This window comes from Lemur catta, chromosome 15 (genome assembly GCF_020740605.2).
Source record: "Lemur catta isolate mLemCat1 chromosome 15, mLemCat1.pri, whole genome shotgun sequence".
Taxonomy (NCBI): domain Eukaryota; kingdom Metazoa; phylum Chordata; class Mammalia; order Primates; family Lemuridae; genus Lemur; species Lemur catta.
This window is the reverse complement of record NC_059142.1, coordinates 35,719,720-35,741,908: the sequence shown is the minus strand read 5'-3', so window position 1 is coordinate 35,741,908 and position 22,189 is coordinate 35,719,720. Positions and strand designations below refer to the sequence as shown.

Below are 22,189 nucleotides of genomic sequence, written 5' to 3'. Positions count from 1 at the left end.
GCACCCAGACTCCCTACCTAAATCTCTAGATCTGAGAAATACTTGCATCTCTAGTGAGCAAATCAAAATAATATCAATTTAATTCACAAATACAGCAACAAAACAAAAACAACCCTCTAACTACCACACTCCAGAGGTCTCTGCCTAACCCCAGTCCTGAGACCCTTGCAGGTGGGTAGGAGGAGAGCTCCCACCTGCCCACAACTAGGTCCAGAGACCCTCTGATTTTTTTAAATCCCTCATCTCAGCATTGCCAATGTTGGCCTCTGGGCCTGATTTCTAACATTAACACTCCCAGCCAGGTTGGACTCATACATATTTGAGGGAAGAAAAGCAAACTATTACATTGTAGCTGCTATCTTTGCCAAGAGGGATCCAATAGGTAATCTCAGACCCCCATTTAAGGCATTCAGGAGACTGAAGTCTGGCCCTAGGCCCGCAGACAAAATGTGCTGCTAGGATCCCCACCAGCTCCCTAGCGTCAAGCAAAGACCTTTCTAAGTCTTCTCAAAGGCCACTCAGGGGCTCCAGGACCCACTCCAACCGGCCAGGCCCCTCCCCCACCCCATACCTCCTGTCCTCAACTCGCCCGCTCTCGGAAACCCGTCCAACCCGTAGGCATTTCGGAAATTTTCGAAGACGGCTGGGCCAGCCGCTGGGCCTCTCTGTTGCTCTACACTTCACAAGCGATACCGCCCAGGTACCCCGAGCACCCCAAGAGACAGGAATGGGAGCAGCACCACTGTGGGGTTGGGCATGGTTAATCCTACGGCCAGAGAGCGAAGATTTTCTCTTCTGCGCACTGGGAGCAGCCACCTGCCAATCCCACCAAAACGCCGCAGCCCCCCCCCCCCCCCCCCCCCCCGCCTCCAGCCACCAGAGGTGGAGGACAGGGTTTATCAGCCACTCCCAGGACGAGTTTCGCGGGACCGGGAGGCTGCTTCTCCCCTCTCCCCCCAGAATACTAACAGCAATACGCATAATAATAAAATAAGGACAGGGGCTCGCGCGCGTTTGGAGCCACCTCCCCTTCGCTCCCGGGGGTTCAGCGGCTGGCCGGCGACCTTATCCTGGCAGCCACAGGTTGCTGGTGCGACCTCTTGCTGCCCACCCCCGCCCCTCCCGCCGTCCTGGGCGTGCCCAGCCCGCCAGGAATCTTCCACCTTTTGTCGGCGGGAAGGAAGGGACGCAGCGAGGAAGGGAAACCGAAGGGTGCAGCAGCGGCGATTCCCGAGCGCATCAGCAGCGGGGTGGAGAAGAGGCAGGCCGAGAGGGGAAGAGGGCAAGAGTACTCACCGGGCCGCTACCCTCGCCCTCCCGGCCGCCGACCCGCCCGCGGACCCGCTGGGCAACAGCTGAGCTCGCTCTTGTCCACTATTGTGTGTCCGGAAAACCGAACCGCGGCTGCGGGCAGAGGAGCCACGGGCCCCCTCGGAGGCCGGAACAAGACTTTTTTTTTTTTTTTTTAGTGTGTTTTTGTTTTTGAAGCGCAAGTTTTTCGTATTAATCTCATACTTTGGCAGTCTTTGTTAAACAGCAAGGCGCGTCACGAGGCTCTCGAACATTTTAATAATTTTTAGACGCCGTGACCTGCGGTTCACCCCTCTCCGGGCCTCCCCCACGAGCAGGCAGTTACTATAACACGCTCGCGCAGTTCGCTCGGTCATATTGAATTTTGCGTAGGTCATTACTTGGGAGAAAAATGACAGAGCAGGAATTTGATTCTGCTCATCCTCTCTAGAGCTCGACTTTTAGCCAGAACCTTCTCTTTTCCTCAACTACCCCCCCCCAAAAAAAGTCCCATTTGGATAGGATTCAGCCAGCCCACCCCTGCTTTGATTTTTTATCATTCTTATATTTTTGTCAGCTCTGTTCCAGGGAAAGGGTAGGATGCAATGGGAGATACTTTTGAAGCCTAAGAAGGAGGCTGGCACAGGGAAAACTGAAAATTCAGCCTTGGGCATCTTTCCCCCAGAGAGTAGGCCTGAGCCAGAGGCCCCTTCCCTCAACCTTCTCCCTAAATGCCTGTACCAGTAGGGCCTATGTCCTGACCCCATTGCACACTCCATCTGCTTTATTTGCTCCCTTAAGTACCACGGTACACCCATTTCTGCAAAAACTTTCGAGGCTCCAGGGCCCAGAAATGACCTCTTCACCTCCTGGACCAAGATACTGGCCCATAGTCCAGCAAGGTTGAGCAAAATAGAGAGAACCCTGAGAGAGGGTCTGGATGACACTGGGCAAAGCTGGAGACATGGCTTTCAGAGGCTTTAATTGTCCTTTTAAAACAAAACAATATCTCCCTCCCACCCCCCAAAAAAGTTCTCATCTATACAGTAACTTCATTGCCTACCTCCATCACTACCACAGGAGGTTGAGGAGCAAATCCAGGAGGCATTTAAAATAGTGAGATATTCATGGGCTGGTCTCTCCAAGATTAGAATCTGGTGTGTTACCTACAACACATTTCTCCCTTTCTTCAGCCTCTAAGGGACCAGCAGAGGTGACTTCCCTTCCATTCAGTTCAAGTCTGGAGGCTGAGATCACGCTTAGGCCTAGGGGGAGAGTTGGCAGAGTGGTATCCCCCCAATGCAAAGAGGTCTGGAAAGAACCCCCCAAGACACCCAGCTTGGTCTGGGATAGCAGAGACCACCTCTTCTCTATCCTGAGGCCCTTCTAGCCCAAGACCTTGGGCTGCTCCAGTCTATTCCACATATCCCTAAATTTGCTAACATATTGTCCTGAAAGGGAGGAAAAGGAGACCCAGTTCAGGCTTTGCCTTTTACCTCCTCAGGACTCCAGGAATTCCTCCTTGGCCTGACACCCCAGAGAAACTCACCAGAGGACTAAGTAGAAATAGGGACCTGTACCCAGTTGGTTTAGCAAAAAACTGGGGTCAAACTGGTTGAAATTTGATATTAAATGTTTGTCTCTTCTTGCCATATTTCAAAAGGCTTCTTTACAGAAACTCTCAGGTTATCTCCACCCTGGCAGGACAAACACCCACAGTGCACCTCCTATATTAAATGCTTAGAAGAGAATATGATGACATCTCATAAGGCAACAGTCATTTAAAGACCCCAAATAGGCATATGCTCTGGTGTTATAATTACAGAGTCTCTCTAGGCATTTCACTTATGAGCTAAGCTTAATGCATGGATTCAAGGTTCATTTCAGGTCGCCTGTTTCAACTCCAGTTAAAAAGATCTCCATGAGGCCATTTGGTATTTTTCCTTTGCCTTTCCCCTCCCTTGTTCAAATACTAAGAGAGGGAGTCAGGATGAACACAAATGGAGGTTTTGGGAGAGAGTGAGAGAATTAACAAGCTAACCTTTCAATATCCAAGTTCTAATACCCCAACAATTTGGAGAGAGGAATGGGAGTCTGGAAAGCCTCCAGTGCCGGCCGGTGGTCATGGACCCCAGGGGCCTAGACCCAGCCTTGGGGTTAGGGGTTCTTGAAAACAGGCCTACCTGTGTGGGGGGATCAGGGAGGGGGAGGAGCCAGCAGTTTGACCCCTTTAGGGCAAGCAGGGTGGGGCTGGTGTTGGTGAGAATCAAACCTTTCTTTACCTTGGAAGCTTTCTTTGGCCTCGACAAAAGTCCTGCAAAGACTTGTGGGTAATTGAATTTTAAAAATGTGTGCGGCTGGGTAGGTTTTAATTAAATTTAATATGGTGATTCAAAGGTTGTCTTTGGGAGAGAAAATGGGCGGAGGATTCACCATGCCCTGAGCCTCTCTTTTGTGCAGCTCACCCCCACCGCCACCACCACCGGCGCAGCTCGGTTTTTGAAGGAGGATTTCTTCCTTCCTCACTTTCTCCTCCCCCAGAGAGCTGCCTCCTCCTTGCCCAATTCTGCTCCCCTACTTCCCCCAGCTCCTAAGTCTTCCTTACCTTGAGCATCCCTTGCTCTGTCTTTCTCTCTTCACACACACGGCCCCCTCCCCCTCTCCCACCCTCCCACCCCGCCCCCGCCGCTAGACGCCTTCGCAGCCGCTCACGCAAGCTGTAAACTTTTGACCCTCCAACTTTGCGACCCCTCCAGCAATAACACTGGCCTCACCGCCCAGGGTCTCATTCTGCTACACCGGCTGCAGAAACCCAAGCACAAAACGCCTTCCTTACCCCTCCCCCTTTGCCAATGTTCTCCACCCCAGGGCCCTAGACTTGGGGAAGAGGAGTCTTTGACTATTAAAAACTCCTTGGAAATAACGCCGCTGACCCCGCTTCCCGCATTTTCACCAGTCTTTTCCGTTGGAATACTTGGAAGCGCTTTTGACCACCCACTCTTCCTCATACTTGTCCCGCAGAGTGAGGCCGAAGTTGCTGGGAGAGGGGGTCCTGTGGGCTGACCTAGAGAAGGGTATTTCTGGGGTGAAAAGTGGGGAGAGCTTGGATCAGGGGCTCCTAGGGAGCAGAGGGAGCCCCTGTGCCCATAGGGCTGGAGGGAGAACTCAGTGTCCCAACAATGCAGGGGCCGGGGCCACCTTGCGCGGCCGATCGCTGGCGCCTCGGAGGCCCTAGCCTGGCTGTGAACTTGGTCTAAGGCGGACTCTACTGGCAGCTTGGGGATGTTACAGGCTCTGCCGCTTGTTCAGCGCAGCGGTCGTGCGATTGACCCGCGTGCGCTTTCGGTTTCCCTTCCGCCCAAATATCGCCTCCTAGGACCCCACCTCTCACGGTTCGGACGGGTTTCACTTTTTCTTCCCTAGGGGCCCTTGGGAGTTGGAAAGCAGAAAAGAGAGCGAGTTACAGAGATGCACAGAGAAAGAATAGAACAAGCCTGCAGAAGCCCCGATATAGGGATATAGGGATTATCCTTCATCGTGCCTTCAAATCTCCCGAAGAGAAGATGCCCCCCACGCTGACACTTTCCTTCCACTTCTCCCCTAAATGCTTCTTCCCATGCTGACTCCCCACCTTTCCATCTGGCCTGGGTCATCTCTCGGTTAGGCAAGCCGATCTGGGCGGGCAAGGTATCTTTCCTCCCTAGACGGATTCATCCCTACCCCACCGGCCCGCAAGCCAGCTGCGGTCCTGAGAGGCAGCACCCCAGGCAGCAGCTGCGTGGGCTTAGCCCGAATCCACTCCCGGGCTGCCGGCCCCCAGAGCAAGGCCAGAGTGTGGCCCAGCAGCCTGGAAGCCGTGTCCAGGCAGGAGAAGCTAGAGGATGCTGCAGAAAGTGCATTTTTCTCTCCAAGGGGAAATTTAGGGAGAGAAGAGACAGGACAAGAGATGCCTAAACCATAGAGAAAGAGGAAAAGAATGGAAGAAGGGAGAGAGAAAAAGAGAAATTAAAACTTGAGCAGGAGGTGATTTTCGGCATCCGACAGGTTGCCGAATTGCCTGAAGTTCAATCCTGTCCAGGCCCCCAAATTCCCCTCTTTCTCTTAGAACCTACAATCCAGGTCTCAGTGAATTCGCCAAGAAAGAAGGAAAGATCCGCCTGAACCTGTCAGCACGCCCCCGCCCCCGGCCTGGAGCGGCGGAGGTGGTAGCGGCAGTGCCGCCGGTAGCGGCCTGTAATGTATGCGGCCGCGGCTCGGAGCCCCATGTAGGCCGGCCCTGCGGCCCCCGTCTGCTGACCTCTGTGTGATCCCAGACTCTATGAATTATTGATGAGATATGAGCGTTGATTTCCCCTTTCAGGATGCAAACTCCATTATATTGTTAAAATGGCGATTTAATCGTTGAGAATAGCTTTGGTGTGGGTTTTTTCCCCCAACTCATTTGCGCCTCCTTCCTTTTCATTTAACTCTCTTAATTAAATCCTTTAACAGATTTTAATCACTTTTTGGAGGGAGGGGTAGGAGAAAGGGGAAGACCATAACATTATCCCTACCACCAGCAACAAACTGGACAATAAAACAAAACAAACCCGAAAACCATCAAAAGTTTCTACCTTTGGAAAGTTGCAAGGACGGTGAGGAGGGGGCGTTAACCCCTCTAGAAAGGTTGCAATGATAACAGCCACCAGAAACACAGCATTGGAGGGCTGGGAAACCAACTAGAGGCAAGGAGGAGCGGGGCGGGGGCTGCAGGAATCAGCCCGGGAGGTGTTTAATTCCACCCCCTAGGAGACGTGTGTGGAGTCCAAATGTGGAGACTAAGTCACTCTTACCCTTGCTGTGAACTCCAGAGACTTCAAGCTTGGGGAAGACCACAGGATTCTGGTGGGGAACGACTCTCCAGTCTGGGCCTCAGGGGCACTTAGGGAGAAATGTCCATTCTCCTTAAGGGGCCCCCATTTCTCCCCTCTCCTCCCCCTTCTCAAACAGCTTGGTTTCCAGGCCTGTCTGGGTTAATTAATATGGATGTGTAACAGCGCTGCAGCAATCGATAAATCCCGCTGTGGGCAGATCCCAGCCTCAAAATCCAATTACTCTGAGAAACTCCAAAAATGGGGAGGATTACCAGTAGCCCCTCCCCTAAAAGAGGGGATTGGGTTCTTGCTAGCCATATCCACCAAGGTTGGCCAGGTTGGTCCCCAAACTGGGAGCCCATGCAGGGGAGAGCAGTCCTGGGAAGGGACTGAGTTTGGGGATCGTGTTGAGCAGTCTGTCGTCTTCTTTGCTCTGAATCTTTTGCGTCCTCCTCAATATCCAGATCCCAGGGATAAAGGAACCGGGCAGGGAAAGGAACTTCCTCATGAATCTCCACATTCTGCCCCACCAACTGTCAGTGAATAGCTTCTCACAGTCAGGGAAGGGTTAAATGTCCCTGCCACAGTTATGGAGAGGAAGCCGATGAAATATGGGCGCTTGGAACTCTAGGCCGGCTGGCTTTCCTGTTTACACTTCTTTATACTTCCTCCCACCCCTTGGCCTCAGAGAAACAAAACAAAACAAATAATCAAATAAAAGAAAACAAAAAAACCAAAATCAAATTGTCCACTGAGTAGTGGCCAGGCTGGCCTCAGAGGAAAAAGGAAAACTGCAGCCTTAGTCCCCAGCTGCCACCTCCTGGGTCCTGTCCCAAGTTGAGGATTTGGCCAGAGGGTATTGGCTTGTAGTTCAGAAGGTTGAAGCCTGGACCAACAGGGGAGAGGAAGCGGGTTGGAGAGAGAGTAGGGCAGCTTTCCTGGAGAGAGATGACTTGGGGAAGGTGAAGGCGGGAGGGGAGGGCACAGGTCTGGGGCAGAGGACAGAGTTCTTTACAACAGAAACCCCTTCACACCTCTCATCCCTTCCCCCAGCTTGTCCTAGTTGGGTTCGGGAGGAAGGTTGCCAAGAGAGCCAAAGAGAGGAAGAGGAAAGTCCAGCTAGGGTGTCTTCTCTAGGAACCGATTAGAGTGAGAGACGAAACCCTCCAAGGGTTTGGTCCCTGAGGTGAAAGTGGGCACCCCTGCCCAGGGCTGCTCTTTGCCATTCTGGAAAATCTGTTTAGTTATGCCCAGCAGATGTTCCTGGGCCATTGGCCCCCTGCACTCACTATCAGCGGGCAGAACTGACATGAGAGGGGAGCAAAAAAAAATAAAATAAAATACTTCAAGGGCAGGCCTGATTGTTTAGGGTTTTGGGATCCTGAGAAAGCCTCCAGAGAGAGAAGCACATTAGAGTGAGGCCAGGACCACAGTAGGAATGGGGTTCCCCAGGAGGCCCCAGGTCAGATCTCCCCCTGCATCACTCTTCCTCTGCACCTCTCTCAACCCCTTTGCCTTGTAGATAGTGGAAGCCCGCTATGCCTCCAAAATTTATTAGTATTTTAAATGGTGCTGGGGATCCTTTTGGAGCTGACCAGAGTCTCATTTCCAAGGGACACAAATGCCCCATCATTCTTGGGATGATGTGTCTTCAAAGCCGGGTGACTCTGCTCTCAAAACCTGTTAAGGGTCTCCTATAAGTTAGGCTTGGGCAGAGACTGAAGAGCTCAGGGAATAAAGTGGCTTCGGGAGATAGAGAAGAGGGGGAGAGTTTCAATGTCCCCTAATGGGAACCAGGGAGCCTTAAGACCCCCTCCTTGTCCCAAAGATCAGAAGCCCCTCAAGGTGCCATATATCCAATCCCACGGGCTATCCACAGGGAGCTGGTGAACTGAATCAAGAGACGGTGGGCTGGGGAAGGCAGTAGTGACAGGGTGGTTTGCCCCATGGGTCTTAAAATAGGGAGGGGATGTTTAATTTGGTGAGGAAGAGGCCTATGGCTTTTAGAAAAAGAGTAAATTTTCCTTAGAAAATAACAGGACCTCTAGGGTCAAATCCTGAAGTCCCTCTGGTTTGTGGCACCACAAAACAAAGGGGCCTTTGAAGGTGTACCCAGGAGAGAAAAGGAAAGAAGAGGAGAGAAAAAAGAGCACCTTTGCAATTTTCTCTCCTGGCTCCTGAGTCTCTTTATTCCCTCCTGACAGTTGGGGTCTGTGTTCTTGAGTAGGTTTTATTTATGAAGAGCTTGTCAGAGATCTATTCAAACACCTAACTCCTCTAGACAAGGGAAGAAGCTCTCCCCTTCCCGTACTCCTGGCCAGGAATTAGATTTTGGAATGGAGAGGATTGCCCCGTCTGTCTACTTCCTACTCTGATCTCCTTAGAGAGCCTACTTAGAGCCAAGCAGATAGGTTAGCTTGGGACCAAAAGGCTGAAGGTGAGTGCAAAAACGCTGTGCTCCTCACCCTGGACAGCCCTGATGAAGCCATGGAGAACTGGAGGGACCCTTTTTTATAAGGTTCAAAGATCTGAAAGCCAGCGAGTACCCCAGGGCAAGACAGCCCACAGCAGCCACTTCCCCTGGTGCTTTTTCTCAGCTCAGATGTATAGAAGTGCCCAGCGGCGCACCCTACACACCCCTGACAAATGAATGTCATAAAGTTTCATCCCACCCCCTCCCCAGGGTGGAAGGATATCTGTCTGAAGATATCCAGCAGTGAAGCAGGCCCCACAATGGTCCCTTCTTTCAGCAATACACACCCCTCATTCTTGCCCCCTAAATTTCCAAGGGCACCAAAGGAACACGGAGCTTACACAACCCCCTTTCCCCACAGAGTCAGACACTCCTGCAAATAAAAACCAGGCACCCGACCGCTGAGGCCTTATTGAAATAAATGTTCCCACTTTGGGCACCCAGTTTTTCAGAACTGGATGCCAAAAACAGGCTAAATTTCCCCTACAGCACCTCACAGCCCCGCTGGAGGCAAAATTTCCTTCCTCCAGTCCCAAGCCCCAGAACTGCAAGGGGAGAAAGTGAAAGCTGGAGGCGACTTACTGCGGGAGTGCTGGCCTGGCCGCCGCCTTCTGGGCTGGTCCGGCTGCTCTAGGCTGGGAGAGCGCTCACCTACCTCTGCCCCCTTCCCCACCACAGCGAGCAGTTAAAGTGTCACTTAACATTCTGGAGAATGTGAAATATACCGCGCGGTGTCAACTCCCCAAAACCATAAAACTAACTTTATGGACCTCACGTGACTTTCTCGAGCCAGTGAGGGGTATCTGTCTGACTTCTCGGCGATTTTTACGATCTAACTTCGAGATAAAACCCCTATCCATTTGACATCTAAATGTCATAGCGACTTTTGGGATAGTTTGCTATCGACAAAGGGGGACAAAGTCAAGGGGTGAAGGGGAAGGAGGACCCAGTAGAGCCTCCAGGACCTTCGGCTGCCTCCTCACCAGCTCCCCCTCCCCCCATATCCAGTAAGAAGTTGGGCCAAGCTGGAAGGGATTGACCGGGTAAGTGTCCAGACTTGACTCTTGTGCTCAGGGTGGAGGCTAACTTGGATGGAGGTGGACTGGGCCCTGGCCCTGGGCCAGTCTGGCTGGAGGGGGAACCAGGGGTCTTTCAGGAGGGACCCCAACTCCTAATCAAGAATGAAGATCAGTTAGGCCCCAGAGAGAAGGAGCCCTAGATAAGTGTAGAGAAAGCTGAAGATGGTAAGAGAAAACCTTTGCAACTGAGCTGATTTTTTTCTTTTTGCCTTAGTGGCAAAACTGAATTGGGATTTGTAGCAGGGAAAAGGGAGCTGGACAGGTCTCTACCACTTCCAAAAGGCCAGGAGCCCCCTGCTCAGGACTTAGGCCCAAATTACTTTCCCTAAAGAGTTTTCCAGAGGCTTTGCTGGCCAGCTGATGGAAGGCCAGAATGGAGTCCAGCTCAGCCTTTCTCATGCCCCAGCTTCACATGGGGTTTCTGGGCCTCTCAGTCCCCCAGGCATGAAGGCCTGTTCCCTGGCCCAAGCACCATTGACCAAGCCAGTGACTTAGGTAGCTGAGAGTGGCTGCTGGGAAGCATTCCTTTCCCTATACCCCAGATCTATAGAGAATGGTCTAGGGTATGCCTGGTGATTGGAGAGGTAGACCCCCCCATCCAGAAAAGACAAGTGGAAGGGCAGTGGAGTGGGGGAAACATTTATTTGACTTCAAGGAAAGCTACAAATACCAAAAGCGAATCACTGAGACAGGCCCGGCAAAGACAGATTTCACACGTAGCACAGCATCCACTCGCTCACTACAAATGGTCTTGGAAGCGAAATGGGTAAGGAGGAAAAGATGGGTCTGACCCAGACTATTCCCATATTTACAAGCTTTGGGCCCTCTAGCCAGACCCATGGATTCACAGAGAAATACACAAGACATTTTACACTGAAGATTATTTTTGTTTCCTTATACTCCCAGATCAGGCCTTGTGGGGCCTACCCAGGCAGCAGGAACTTAAATCTCACTGTTTTCCTTCCCTCTTCTCAGCATCACTCCTTTGGTCCTCTCTAGCCCCTTCCCACCCCAGGACCAAGCCCCTGAGAGACCTGGGCCTGGGAAGTGGGGACAGAGGAGGAGAAGGAGGGTGAAAAGAGACACAGTCATAGACTCTATCTCCCAGGCCAGCTCAGCTGGGCCCCGTGCTGCGGCGCTACCCCACCTCAACGGCCGCCCCTTAGAGAAGTTTCCAGCTGAAACTCAAAATACAGTGATCATCCTTTTATAAATAAGTTAGAACACAGATGGGAAGGGGGAAGTTCACATTAAACATGCGAATTTCTTTTTTTTTCCCCCCTGGGGGAAGGACTGCAACCACAGACACGAACATTCAGAAACACTGGCGGATTTGGGGCCATCGGAAAGGAGTGGGGAGCATGGAGGGAAAATAATAATTATTATTATTAACAATAATAACAAGATAACCAGTCCAGGAGAGAGGGAGCCACAGGAAGACCTAAAACCAAACGAAAAATTGTAACACAAGGCCGGGGCGAGGCAGGCTGTGGGAACCGGTCCCCAGCGGGCAGCCGCAACGCGGGGAGGATTAGAGGGGCTGGGGCTGGGGTGTCTGGGCTCTTGGGCCGCCCAGGGCTCCTCTGGGCAGGCTCAGGGCTGGAAGGCGCTGCCGGCTGTAGCCAGGCTCATACTTTTCAGTTTGTTGTCCTTCTTCCACTTCATGCGCCGGTTCTGGAACCAGATCTTGATCTGGCGCTCGGACAGGCAGAGTGCGTGGGCGATCTCGATGCGCCGCCGCCGGGTCAGGTAGCGGTTGAAGTGAAACTCTTTCTCCAGCTCCAGGGTCTGGTAGCGGGTATACGCGGTCCGAGCCCTTTTCCCGTCTGGCCCGGTCATATCTGGAGCAGATAGAGTAGAGCCGCAAGACAACGTTATTCCGGTTAAGGGAGGGGGCACCGGGTAGGAGGGGGCGGGGGAGCAGGACCCAGGCGTCCCCAGCACCCAGCTCACCACAGCTCCAATCCTCCCTACTCCAAATGCCGACATCCAGGCTGGATTTCTGCACCCCCTTCTCCTCCAGCCCCCACTTCTGCCGGCAGCGAATGCGCCCGGCTTTGTCTCTTGCTCCCTGCCAGAGCCTCACCCTTGGCTGGGCTCAGGCGGTCGCTCGCCCCGGGAGGGAGGAGAGAGCTTGCACTTTTGCCCTGGAAAGCTCATTTTACTGCTCTCCCCTTCTTTGCTAGAGGCAATCTCAAAATTTCGGGGATAAGAAGGACATTTCCCCACATTACATAAAGCCCATCCTTCATTCTAAAGCTGCTAAGCGAATAAAACCTAAGAGAAGCTGGAAACAAATTATTAAAAATACCCCCCTCCCAGTTAGAAACCCTGTCTGGCTCTGTCCACAAAGCCCTGAGGACCCTCTTAGAGACTTCTCTCCCTTGGATAAATAAATCTATATTTGAGGAAAAGCCAAGCTCTCCTCACCCCTCCTCCCAAATGCAGAGAAGGAAAGCTGGGAAGACAAAAAAGAGAGACAGAGAGAATTACCATGGCTGATGTGAAGCTTCCTCATCCAGGGGAATATCTGCGGAGTCTGCCCCTCGGGCGCGGCTGTGGAGGTGGCCATGGGCTCTGGCTGCGCCCGAGCTAGGCTCGGGCTGCTTAGCTGGCTCCCGGCTTCCTCAGGCTCCGAGGACGCGCTGGCCTCATCTATTTCGGTGAAATTGGCGCTGGAGCTGGCCGGGGTTGCCTGGTCGGAGGGGGACGAAGCAGAGGGCTTGGCGCCGTGGCTGTCGCCGTTGGTGCAAGGCAGGGACTCGGGCGAGGACAGGGAGCAGCTCGACGCCGCTTGCCTGAAGCGGGGCTCCTGGGCGGGCGTGGGGAAGGCGCGCGAGCTCTCGCCCACAGCCCCAAAGTGGCTGGAGGAGGCCGAGGAGCGGTTGACGCTGAGGTCCATCCCATTGTAATTGTAGCCGTAAGAGCCGGTGTGCATGGCAGCGGGATCCCTGTAAGAGCCGCTCAGAGAGCTGCCACTGCCATAATTTAGCAACTGATAGTCCGGGCCATTTGGATAACGCCCCGAGAAGGAGTTTACAAAGTACGAGCTCATTTGGGTGATTTTGGAGGGCTTGATTTGTGGATCGTGGTCGTTATAACCCTGTGCTTCACGATTTATGATGTATTAATGAATTATAGCGATGCACTGTACTTCGTTTTGCTATGTATGCGGCCAAATATGGGGGGGGTTGGAAGGGGGATGGGGGGGCGTTAGGGAATCACGTGCTTTTGTTGACCAGTCGTAAATTCTCGCTGATGACCTCAAGAGGTAATTCATGCTCTATGGTTACAAATAATGACGATCCGAGAATCGTTAGGGCCGATTCAATGTGAGCCTCCGAGAGAGGGGGAAAAGGGAGAAGGGGGAGAAACAGGGAGAAGGTTGGCGTTGGCCTCTGAGCAGAGCGCGCCACCTCCCGGCGATCGGCGGGAGCGCGGGCCGAAGACAGCCATGGCGGCAGCGACAGCCTCCCCGCTGACTCGCCGCAACCGCCGGGAGAGAAAGAAACCCTGGCCGTGGCTCACTCGTGGGGTTCAGCCTTTTAGAGGAGGGGATTGAGCTTTTTACCCACTTTCTTGGGGTGGGCTTAGTCTCTCTATTTGTGTGCTTCTCCCTATCATCATCATTATTATTTTAACTCTGGATGAGATGATTAAAGATTGAGTTGATTTTCCCTTACTCGAGCTTTGCAAGTCTCCCGGTTGGGGCGGAAATGGGGGGGAGGGTTGGAAGTTGTGTGTGAAAAACAACTATTGCAATGGGTCTTCGCCGCGAGCTCAGCCCGGCCTGCTTCCTGGCGAAACTGCAGAGGCCGATCCACAGCGCCCAGGCCGAGCGAGCAGGGCTGAGCCGGAGGCTTGAGGAAGCAGGAGAAGCTTTCACTTCTCCTGGGCCCCTTGGAAGTTTGGAATGCTCTTCCTGACCTTCTTGTCCTTAGCCCAAGCCTGGGGAATGGCAAAACGGTACAGGGACCCCGAAGGACGAGCACCGCTGTAGCTAAGCGGCCTACTTTGCCGGAAAGACTGCAGCGGTCACCGCGTCGGCGGCTTGGGTTTGGGTGATAACGGCTGAGAGTTTGGGATTAAAGCGGGACCCCTTGGCCTCCTTGTCTTGGCTATAGCATTCGGAGGCCCCACTTGAGACCCCTCGCTGGTGGCTGGGCAGTTTGAGAATCTTCCCGGCGGCCCACCGCCTTCCCCGGGAAGGGTTTCTGAAGACAGCGGAGCCTTGCTGCGCGCGCTGGGCGGCCAGAGACCGCTGCAGCTGGGCCCCTTCTGCCAGGCAGCTATTTTCTTTAAAAATAAAAAAGGGAGAGAGAAGGAGGAGGAAGAAAGGAAAACAGTGTCAGCAGCTTGCCGCCTGGGTGCGGGTGGGGGTGGAGAGAGAATGGGCCATTTTGGGTTGAGAGGATGAGACCCAAATGTCCCATCACCTGGCCTCCGGCTCTCGGATCTCCAAGGAGCAAGGGAAAGTCATGTCCTTCTGCCAGTGCCTGCTGGCGGCTTTACATTCCCCTACTTGTCACTGAGCTTCTCCTTGAGGTAGCAAAGGGCACCTGGCCCCTTCAGCTGCATGGCGGAGAGATAACCAGTGGCCCCATTTTTCAGCGCCCAGAGCCACAGGCCAGAAGCCGAGGGCCAGGGCTGGAGGAGACCTGACGGTGTGGGCGGGCCAAAGGCCAGGCGCCTCAGCAACCATGAGTATAGGAAAGCGCTGCAGGGGCGCCGAGGCTCACCAGGCTCAGTCTCTGCAGGGGCTTTGGGATAGGGGACATCAGTGGCACGTCCCTAGTGTTGTGGACAAACGAGGAAAGGCTAGCGAATAAGAGAAGAACGGCCCCTCTCCGTCCCCCAAGTCTGTACAGGGAGAGGCGATTGTGAGCCTTCGCACTGTCCAGGTGCAGCGCTGGGGCCTGGGAGGGACTGATCGCTCCAGCCTTTAACCCAACTGTAACTTCTGAATCAAGTCGAACCTTCTGGGGAGGCCCTGGGCAGACCAGGGCTCCCACCTTTGCTGGGGAGTTTAGGCTCTGGGAGGATGGAGTGGTTGGGGGGTGGAGAGAGAGAAAAAATTGCAGGGGAAGATTGGAGGTGACTGAGCGGCGAGTTTTCACATCTTTATTATTATTATTATTATCATCATCATTATTAATAATATTAATATTATTACCGAAGTATTTCACGTCCAGAGCTAAGACAAGACTACAAACACAACACATAGAAAATTAATAAAATAGAACTTTGTTTTCTTCTGAGGCTCCTCTTCTTCTAGGTAGTATGTGCTCCTTCCAGTGGCTTTGGGGAGGAGGTGGGAGAGACGACAGGTCTGGGGTCAGGGAGTTTTCGAGGCCCCCGCTGAGGGCACAGCGAATCTACCATTGAACCGTGCACAGGAACATGGACGAAATGAGACGAGACACGGACTAGAGCATTTTTTTTGCTCTGCTTCCAGGAAACATCAAGTGAGTCCTATCCTCAGTTCTCACGGAGAGCTTGATCGGGCGGAGGCGGGTTCCTCGGGGAGGAAGGGGGCACGCAGGGTGCTGGGTGGGCTCGGGTGGCGCGGCCTCCAAGCACCCGCCAAGAGCTCTGCGGGCAGAGGCGTCCAGGAGAGCGCTGGGCCCCGCCTGTTGTGCGCTGGAGAGCAGGTCCCTGGGCTCCTCCGCCCGCAGAGCCTTCTCGGGACTCTCCGACGCCCTCGGCTCCCCACAGGCCTCTCCCTTCGCGTCCCTCCTCCCTTTCCAGCACCTTCACTCGGCTGGTTTTTCTTCCTCCTCCTCCGCACTGAGCTGAGAGGCGCTGAGCAGTTTGCTCTCCTTTTTCCACTTCATGCGCCGGTTCTGGAACCAGATCTTGATCTGTCGCTCGGTCAGGCACAGGGCGTGCGCGATCTCGATGCGCCGCCGCCTCGTCAGGTAGCGATTGTAGTGAAACTCCTTCTCCAGCTCCAGCGTCTGGTAGCGCGTGTAGGTCTGGCGGCCTCGCCGGCCGCTGGGCCCAAAGGAGGAACCTGTTACACAGAGTGGAGACGCTGAGGCCTGGGGTCACAGTGCCCAGAGCTCCCCTCCCCCACTCGACCCTCAAACATGGACTCCAGCCTGTCCCGGGATACCCTCCACACTCTCTGTTCCGTGTCCCCCCCTTCCCCACTCCTCCAGCGCCCCCTCGAGATTCCCTCCTGGTCGCCAAGGCAAGTGCCTTCAGTCAAGACTGTCTGTGGGGGGGGGAGCAGTTTGAACTCCCACCTGAGCCTAGGGGGAGGGGCTGGCCAGGTGTGTCTCTTCCTAACTACATCTTTTCTTTCTCTCCCTTTCCATCTATCTAGGCCCCGGCTCCCGCCCACCCAATGATAGATTCAGGCCCTTAATCCGTAATGACGTGAATCGATCCATAGTCCACATTAACGGCTCCTTACTTTGGTGTCCCGCTAATGGACATCAATTGGGATTTAAGGCCGACAAATAATCCAACCTGAGACCCAGGCGCCTGTTTCTCTCTCTTTCCCCCTCCGTCTCCTCCCTCTTTTTCTATCCTCTATTCTCCCTCTCTCCTCTGACTACCACTCCTTTCCTGGTACCTCTTCTTTCCCCAGCTCCCCACCATCAGGGAAGCACAGTCCCAGGCAGACCAACTCTTCCTCGCCAGCGTCACACCGCCCCCCCCCCCTTGCATGACGCACTCGGTTTTTAATGGAGCCCTCTTTGGGTGGGGGACCCGACCAGGGCGGGGGAAGGGGGGCTGGGGCCCAAAGGAAAGCAAAGCCAGTGACTGCAACCCTTGCTTCCTTCCCTGACCTGGAATCCCCTCTCTGGCCTGGCGTTCAGGCAGAGCCCACTCACTCCCCCTGGCTCCCAGTGCAGGAGGACTTTGCAAACTTTGTAACTCCTGTGGACCCGAGGACAGAGCGGGAGACTCCGTGCAGGCGCCCAATCTTCCCCTATCTCCTAACTGAGAAGACCACCCAGCACCCTGTGGGAGAATGGGGGGGTGTCGCTTGTTGTCTCCCGGGGTGGGGGACCCAGGGACCGCCGGCGGAGGGAAGCCTCACTCACTGTTGCACGAATTCATCCGCTGCATCCACGGGTAGACAGGAGTGGAGCACTTCTGCTCCTCGGTCTCGCCGAACACGCTCTTGTCCTGCGCGCAGTCCGACTTCCGCGGCTCGGGGTGGAACGGGGGAGGCTCGTCGGCTCCCGAGAGCGCGCAGGCCGACTCCTTCTCGCGGTAGAAGGCCGGCGCCGGCCCGTAGTCGCAAGGCGCCGCTCGGCCATAGCCACCTCCGGCCGGCGGGTAATAGGAGGAAGTGGCAAAGCCCTTGTCCTGGCCCGGCCCCGGCCCATAGGGCGCGGGGTAGTGCCTCAGCGGGTCCGCATAGCCGGACGAGTAGAGCGGTAGCTGGCCCAGGAAGGACTCCTGCCCGCTGGCCAGAGTGACGGGGAAGGTGGAGTTCACGAAATAGGAACTCATTGGGAGGGGAGGCGCGCGCGGCCGCTGCTGCTCCGCCGGGTTTATGATTTGTTGTGTTTTATAGTCTGAGCGCCGCGCCTATTAGTAGTATATCCGAGATTGGGTTTTAGCTGAGGGGGGATGGCGAGGTGCCAGTGAGGGCCAGAAGGAAATACAACCATCTGATCCAACACTGACCAATGGCAGAGGCAGGAATTGTCAAATAGCACCCTGGAGGAGCGCAGCCCGCACGAGGGACCCGCGCACAAACCTATCAACCTTTTTTTCCCTCCTTCTCCTCCTTTCTCTCTCTCTCTCTCTCTCTCTCCCCCCCCCCCCAACAAACACAACGCGTCCTGTTCCACCTACGCAGAACCTGCGAAAGAGGCGCTGTGCCTTTGAGGGAGGAGGGAACATTTGGATGGAGACCACCCCATCCCCCAGTGATTAAATAAATATATCCCTCCCCTCACCCCACGCAGGATAGGAAAAAGTTAATTGTGTTTTCAGAAAAGTTAACCCCTGCGTAGCTTGGGCCCTTTCCCTCAGGGAGGGGTGGGTAAATGTTGCTGAATCTCCTTGAGAGAGAGCTAAAGGAGAAGGTTTGTTTCTAGGATTTTATGTTGGTAGGTAATAAGACTCCTCTGATAATTTGCATCGTTTCAGAAAGGAAAGCGAAGAAGAAACACCCTCCCTCCCAGGTTTTGAAAATCATTTCTTTCTCTGTATCAGACCTACTCTCTCTCTCCTCCAAGCCTGGTTTTATTATTCCTGCTTCTCCACAACTCTTATGGTCTGAGCGGGGGCAGGTCAGATCCTACTGCCTGGAAGACCCAGAAGAGGGGGAGATCGCAGGAGGTTCTGAGCCCCAGCTTCCCCTCTGGCTCTGCCGCCAGGCTAGGAGCTTCTTGGAAGGCTGCGGCTGCTGCTGCCCAAGACATCCTGCCTGGTTCTAGTATGCAGCTGCGCACTCTTGGCAGGGGAAGAGGCACTGGGGAAAAGGACTGACCCTCTCCTCACTTGGGGATATGGAGTGAGAGAGTGAGGGGTACCCTTCATTCTACGTGGCTTTATCTGTCTGATCTCCATCCTGCCTGCAACCCTCCCTCCAGTACCCCTTGATATTCCAAAAGACATAGAAATATCCTGGGCTCAGATTTTTAGGAATCAAGGATATCCAAGTAAATCTGGGCACAAGGAAGAAATTGTTCTTCTTGCAATTGTGGGTCTTCAAATCCTCCTAATATTTGGAGCAATCAGAGGACCACCTGGAAAAGAGGAGCCCTCGCCCCTTTTCCAGGTCTCTCTAGAAGCTGGCAGTTCTTTTTAAAATAATTTCTTTCCCAAGACTTAGTTTTGCTTTAGTTTTATTAGGAGGGAGGTGTTCCAGTCCTCCTGGAGACCCAGCAGGCAGTTTCCAACCATCAGCCTGCATCCCCTCTCCCTTCTGTCTGTCTCTCAGCATCTCTACAATTCCCTCCCACACTCCATGTTTGGATCATCCGCTTTGCTGCCTTACAAGCTTGGGCATAAGAGTGTATGCCTCTGGCTCTCTCATCCGAAGAAAATAAGCACTGAGCCCAGGGTGGGAGACAGGACCACAATGCATTTGCAACATTCTAATATGTGTGCACAGGCCAGGCAGTGAAGGTTGACAAACTTCCGACCTGGGGACAGGAAGGGGCCAGGGTGTGGGACAAAGTGTGATGTCTGGCCAGGCTGACTTTCCTCTGCCTAGTCCTTAGGGCTCCTTTTTATGACTGAGCTCTGCCCGCTGAAGATGGCACAAGACACTAGGGAAGGTGGTAGAGGGCTGAGGTTGGGTAACCAAGAGTGGGAACGTATTTGGTTGCAAAGTGGTCTCTAGGGCTCTCTGAACTCAGGGCAATTTCTAGGCTGCACCTTCATGGCAAAGTGGCCATCATGGATGTCCCTCCAATCACTTCCTAGCCTGATTCTATGGGGGATTTGATGAGGATTTAAGAGAAGAAACTCAAAACACCTAATAATGAATATAAATGTTCCAAATCTAGTTATGATTGGGCTTACTCCAAGAGAGGAGTAGGGGCTATTTGAACAGGGGGAACAAGGTGGGGAAGAGTGCTTGCATGCACCTACCTCCTCCCTGACATTAAGTCTGAGCTCTGGGCCTCAGCCCTCCCTGCTCCCTTCCTGGCCACAATGTCCCCATCCTAGCATTGGTTGGTGTGGTCTTCTTCGTGGAGTCTGGGCAAAGTAAGATGCAGTGAGGAAGGGAGCCTTCCCCTGTGATGGAAGCAGAAAAATAATTGCCTTATTCTAAGAGTCGCAGTCCCCAAATTAACCTCACCTCTGCAGGTTGCCTGTCAAGAGATGGAGCCACTACGGGCAGGGCCCGGGCGCCTGGAGTCGGGCATGAAAGGAAATAGCGCCTCATCGCTCTTATCTAAGCCCAGAGGTATTTATGAGCGTTTATTCGTCTGATCCGTTTGTTTGGGAAAAAGAACAGGCAGGCAGGGCGGGACAGAGACCGCCTGTTTTCTGGAGCCAGATCTTTACAAATCTGTCTGTGGTTCAGTCCACCTCTGTCTGTCTGTCTCCTCCACGCGAGAATATGTAAATACACAGCGGGCACAGCCTTCTGCGGGTCTGGGGTGTCTCCCTGCCTCAAGGAGGAAGTGTGTGTTCAGAGCAGTGTATATAAATGTGTACTAAGTCATAAGTACGTAACAGAGGGATTGTACAGATACACCACAGGCAGGATTTATAATTGTAATTTTCTCTGCTGTGAATCTGCAGTCCTATGGGCAAGCATACACATTCCAGCTCCCAGGAAAATGTTTCCTAAGTTTTGTTCGGTTCAGGAGTAAAATTCTTCTTGATGGGTAACCTCAGGGAGGGGTATTTGCCTGTATGTGTTGGGGGGGGGGCGGGTGTAGGGATTGAGATATTGTCTAGGCTTTCCATTTCCTCTAAGCTACAAAGCCCTCCCTCCCCCCCCCCCGCCAAGCCCTCCCAAAACAATCCAGCACTTTGGGTTGTGGGCACCTTCCCCCACTCCACCCACCCCCAACTTTGCTGGGGTGGGGCAGATGAAAACATTTCAACCCAATTCTATCCCTGGGCTCTGATTCCCTGGGTTTGGGGAACATAGATGTTACCAGAGGTACCCCTGTGGTTCCTCCCATAGCTTGTGGGAGGCTCTTTAGATGAAATGCTTTGCCCTAAAATTGGCCGGTCCAAACTGAGGTACAAAGACCTCATTTCCATTATGCAAATGAGCGGCATCCTCTCTGATCTCAGGGGGGCAGTGGGTGATGGTTCTGAGCTGGCTCTCCTTGTCTTCTTCCCCTAGGACCACGAGCACCCTAAGAGCCCTGAAGTGTTTCAATCCATCAGCCCGACTTCCCCTCCCTACCTGTCCTTCAGATTGCTCAAAAGAAAAAAAAAAATCTCCTAGGGGCCCAAGACCTTCCATGCTGGCTCCCTTGAGGCTTCCCGCAGAGCCGACTCACTAAGCCGAGCCTTCTAGCCGCCAGAAAGTCACTCCGCTGCGGAAAAGCTGAAAGAGCTGCTCCAGAGGCCCAGGCTCAAGAGGCGCCGAGGACGCGGGGGCCGCGGCTGCAGCGTTTGCCCCCAGCACTGCCAGGCCCCTGGACCTCAGCAGCTCCTCTAGCTGCTCGCCAGACCCTAGCAACACCTCGGCTTGCCTGGCACCGCAGGCAATTTCCTGGAACCCTCCCCACCCCCGCCCAGGAATTGGGGCCACAGCACCTTTAAAGGAGCTGCCAGAGCTTCCTCCAGAGGCTTGAAAGCCCGAGCTAATCAGTAACCCGTGAGACAGGGGCCAATATTCAAACGCCGCAGCACTGGCGCATACCCCCGCCCTCGCCACCCGCTTCTGGGAAAGCGGTAGCCTTAAGCCGGTGGAGGGGTCCGGCAGGAACGGAAATCACAACGATGTGGTTTCTTAATGGTTTAGCCCCAGTCCCACTCCCAATTTTTCCCCGACGCACATTTGCGTCGATTTCGCTAGAAACGATCGAGAATGGGGGAGGGGATAGACTGTCACTTGAGACACCAACAGTTTCCAGAAAATTCGGTTCAATTCCTTCACCACCGATCCACCAGCCAAGGAACTGGCAAGACCCACCAGCCAACCGGGAGAACACAGACCCGGTTTGTCTTTTGACAACCGAGTGGAACTGCCGGGGGCCGGCGCCTTCCCCGCCGGCCCCTTCCCTTGGCTGAGGAGAAAACCAAATAAACCTTGAACAGCCTTGGCCTCGGATCTCTCCAGCGGCCCCGATCCTCTCCTGCGCCTTGGTGGGGCGGGGGTGGTCGTGGTGGTGGTGGTGTTGTGGCTCTGGTCCCTCAACCCTTTGGTTCAGGGCCCCCTGCCTGCTGAATGTAGCATTAGTCCTCTTTAAATAAGCCCTAGGAGAAGCCGCTTCCCCTGCCAGCCGCCGGGTTTGGGGCTGGGATGGGCGGGGGCAGGGAGGAGCATGGGGTTCGGGATGGTGGACTTGGGGAGAAACTTGTTCTATTCTCTAATCTACATCCGGGAATTCAGATCCAGCAGGGAGCGTCGGTGTGGGCCCCAGATCCCCCGAATCCTGTCGAACCTGTGCGGCTGGGGCTTCAGGCGTCGGGCACTGCCCAGGCAGTGCCGTGGGGCGTGAGGCGCCGAAGCCGCGTGTCTCTAAACGGACGGTAGATGGCAGCAAACCGCATAATTTGGGTCAGAGCAAACTGTCTAAGGGAGGATTTATAACACGCCAAGACTACAGGAGAAAAAGACCTTTAGTATGGGTGGGTTTGGGGAATTTTTCCTTTGAGTCTAGGCCCCGAGTGCCGTGGGTGTTGGCGGAGAATGACTCTCGCTACGAAGCCAAGCGGTCCCTCCGGCGCCCAGTCCGGGCCTGCGCCTAGGGCATCCACCTGCACCCCCAGGGGCCCCCTTCCGCGCCACAAGTGGCTGCATCGTCCCTCTCCCAGCTCAGGACTGAGAAAGCCAATATACTCCCCCGCCCCCCCAAAACACACACCCCAACCCGGCAATTCCC

General features: G+C 54.1%; 3 protein-coding genes across 7 annotated transcripts in view; all 3 read right to left on the bottom strand.

Annotated features, from left to right (window-relative positions):
• HOXB3 (homeobox B3) overlaps nt 1-9,366 on the bottom strand; it is a 41,485-nt gene extending 32,119 nt beyond the window's left edge. For 2 of the 5 annotated variants that reach the window (XM_045526266.1, XM_045526265.1), the window contains exon 1: nt 9,199-9,366. The gene's annotated coding sequence lies outside the window, so the exon portion shown is untranslated. Of the gene's footprint in view, nt 1-1,296; nt 1,330-6,122; nt 6,609-9,198 lie in introns of those variants that run through there. The other 3 variants (XM_045526270.1, XM_045526267.1, XM_045526268.1) reach the window with 3 other exon arrangements.
• Nucleotides 9,367-10,318: 952 nt separating this feature from the next.
• HOXB5 (homeobox B5) lies at nt 10,319-14,719 on the bottom strand. Its single transcript, XM_045526274.1, has 2 exons — nt 12,189-14,719; nt 10,319-11,536 (listed from the first exon to the last, which is right to left on the bottom strand). The coding sequence occupies exons 1-2, from the start codon at nt 12,748-12,750 to the stop codon at nt 11,289-11,291; spliced, it is 810 nt and encodes a 269-aa protein (XP_045382230.1). The 5' UTR covers nt 12,751-14,719; the 3' UTR covers nt 10,319-11,288.
• An 83-nt stretch (nt 14,720-14,802) lies between these two features.
• On the bottom strand, nt 14,803-20,108 carry HOXB6 (homeobox B6). Its single transcript, XM_045526279.1, has 2 exons — nt 16,751-20,108; nt 14,803-15,708 (listed from the first exon to the last, which is right to left on the bottom strand). The coding sequence occupies exons 1-2, from the start codon at nt 17,163-17,165 to the stop codon at nt 15,449-15,451; spliced, it is 675 nt and encodes a 224-aa protein (XP_045382235.1). The 5' UTR covers nt 17,166-20,108; the 3' UTR covers nt 14,803-15,448.
• Nucleotides 20,109-22,189: the final 2,081 nt, after the last annotated feature.

Coding starts and splice junctions, on each gene's coding strand:
- HOXB5 (XM_045526274.1), bottom strand. CDS start 12,750: ATGAGCTCGTACTTTGTAAACTCCTTCTCGGGGCGTTATCCAAATGGC. Junction 11,537..12,188: donor GAAGCTTCACATCAGCCATG/GTAATTCTCTCT, acceptor TATCTGCTCCAG/ATATGACCGGGCCAGACGGG.
- HOXB6 (XM_045526279.1), bottom strand. CDS start 17,165: ATGAGTTCCTATTTCGTGAACTCCACCTTCCCCGTCACTCTGGCCAGC. Junction 15,709..16,750: donor GCGGATGAATTCGTGCAACA/GTGAGTGAGGCT, acceptor TCTGTGTAACAG/GTTCCTCCTTTGGGCCCAGC.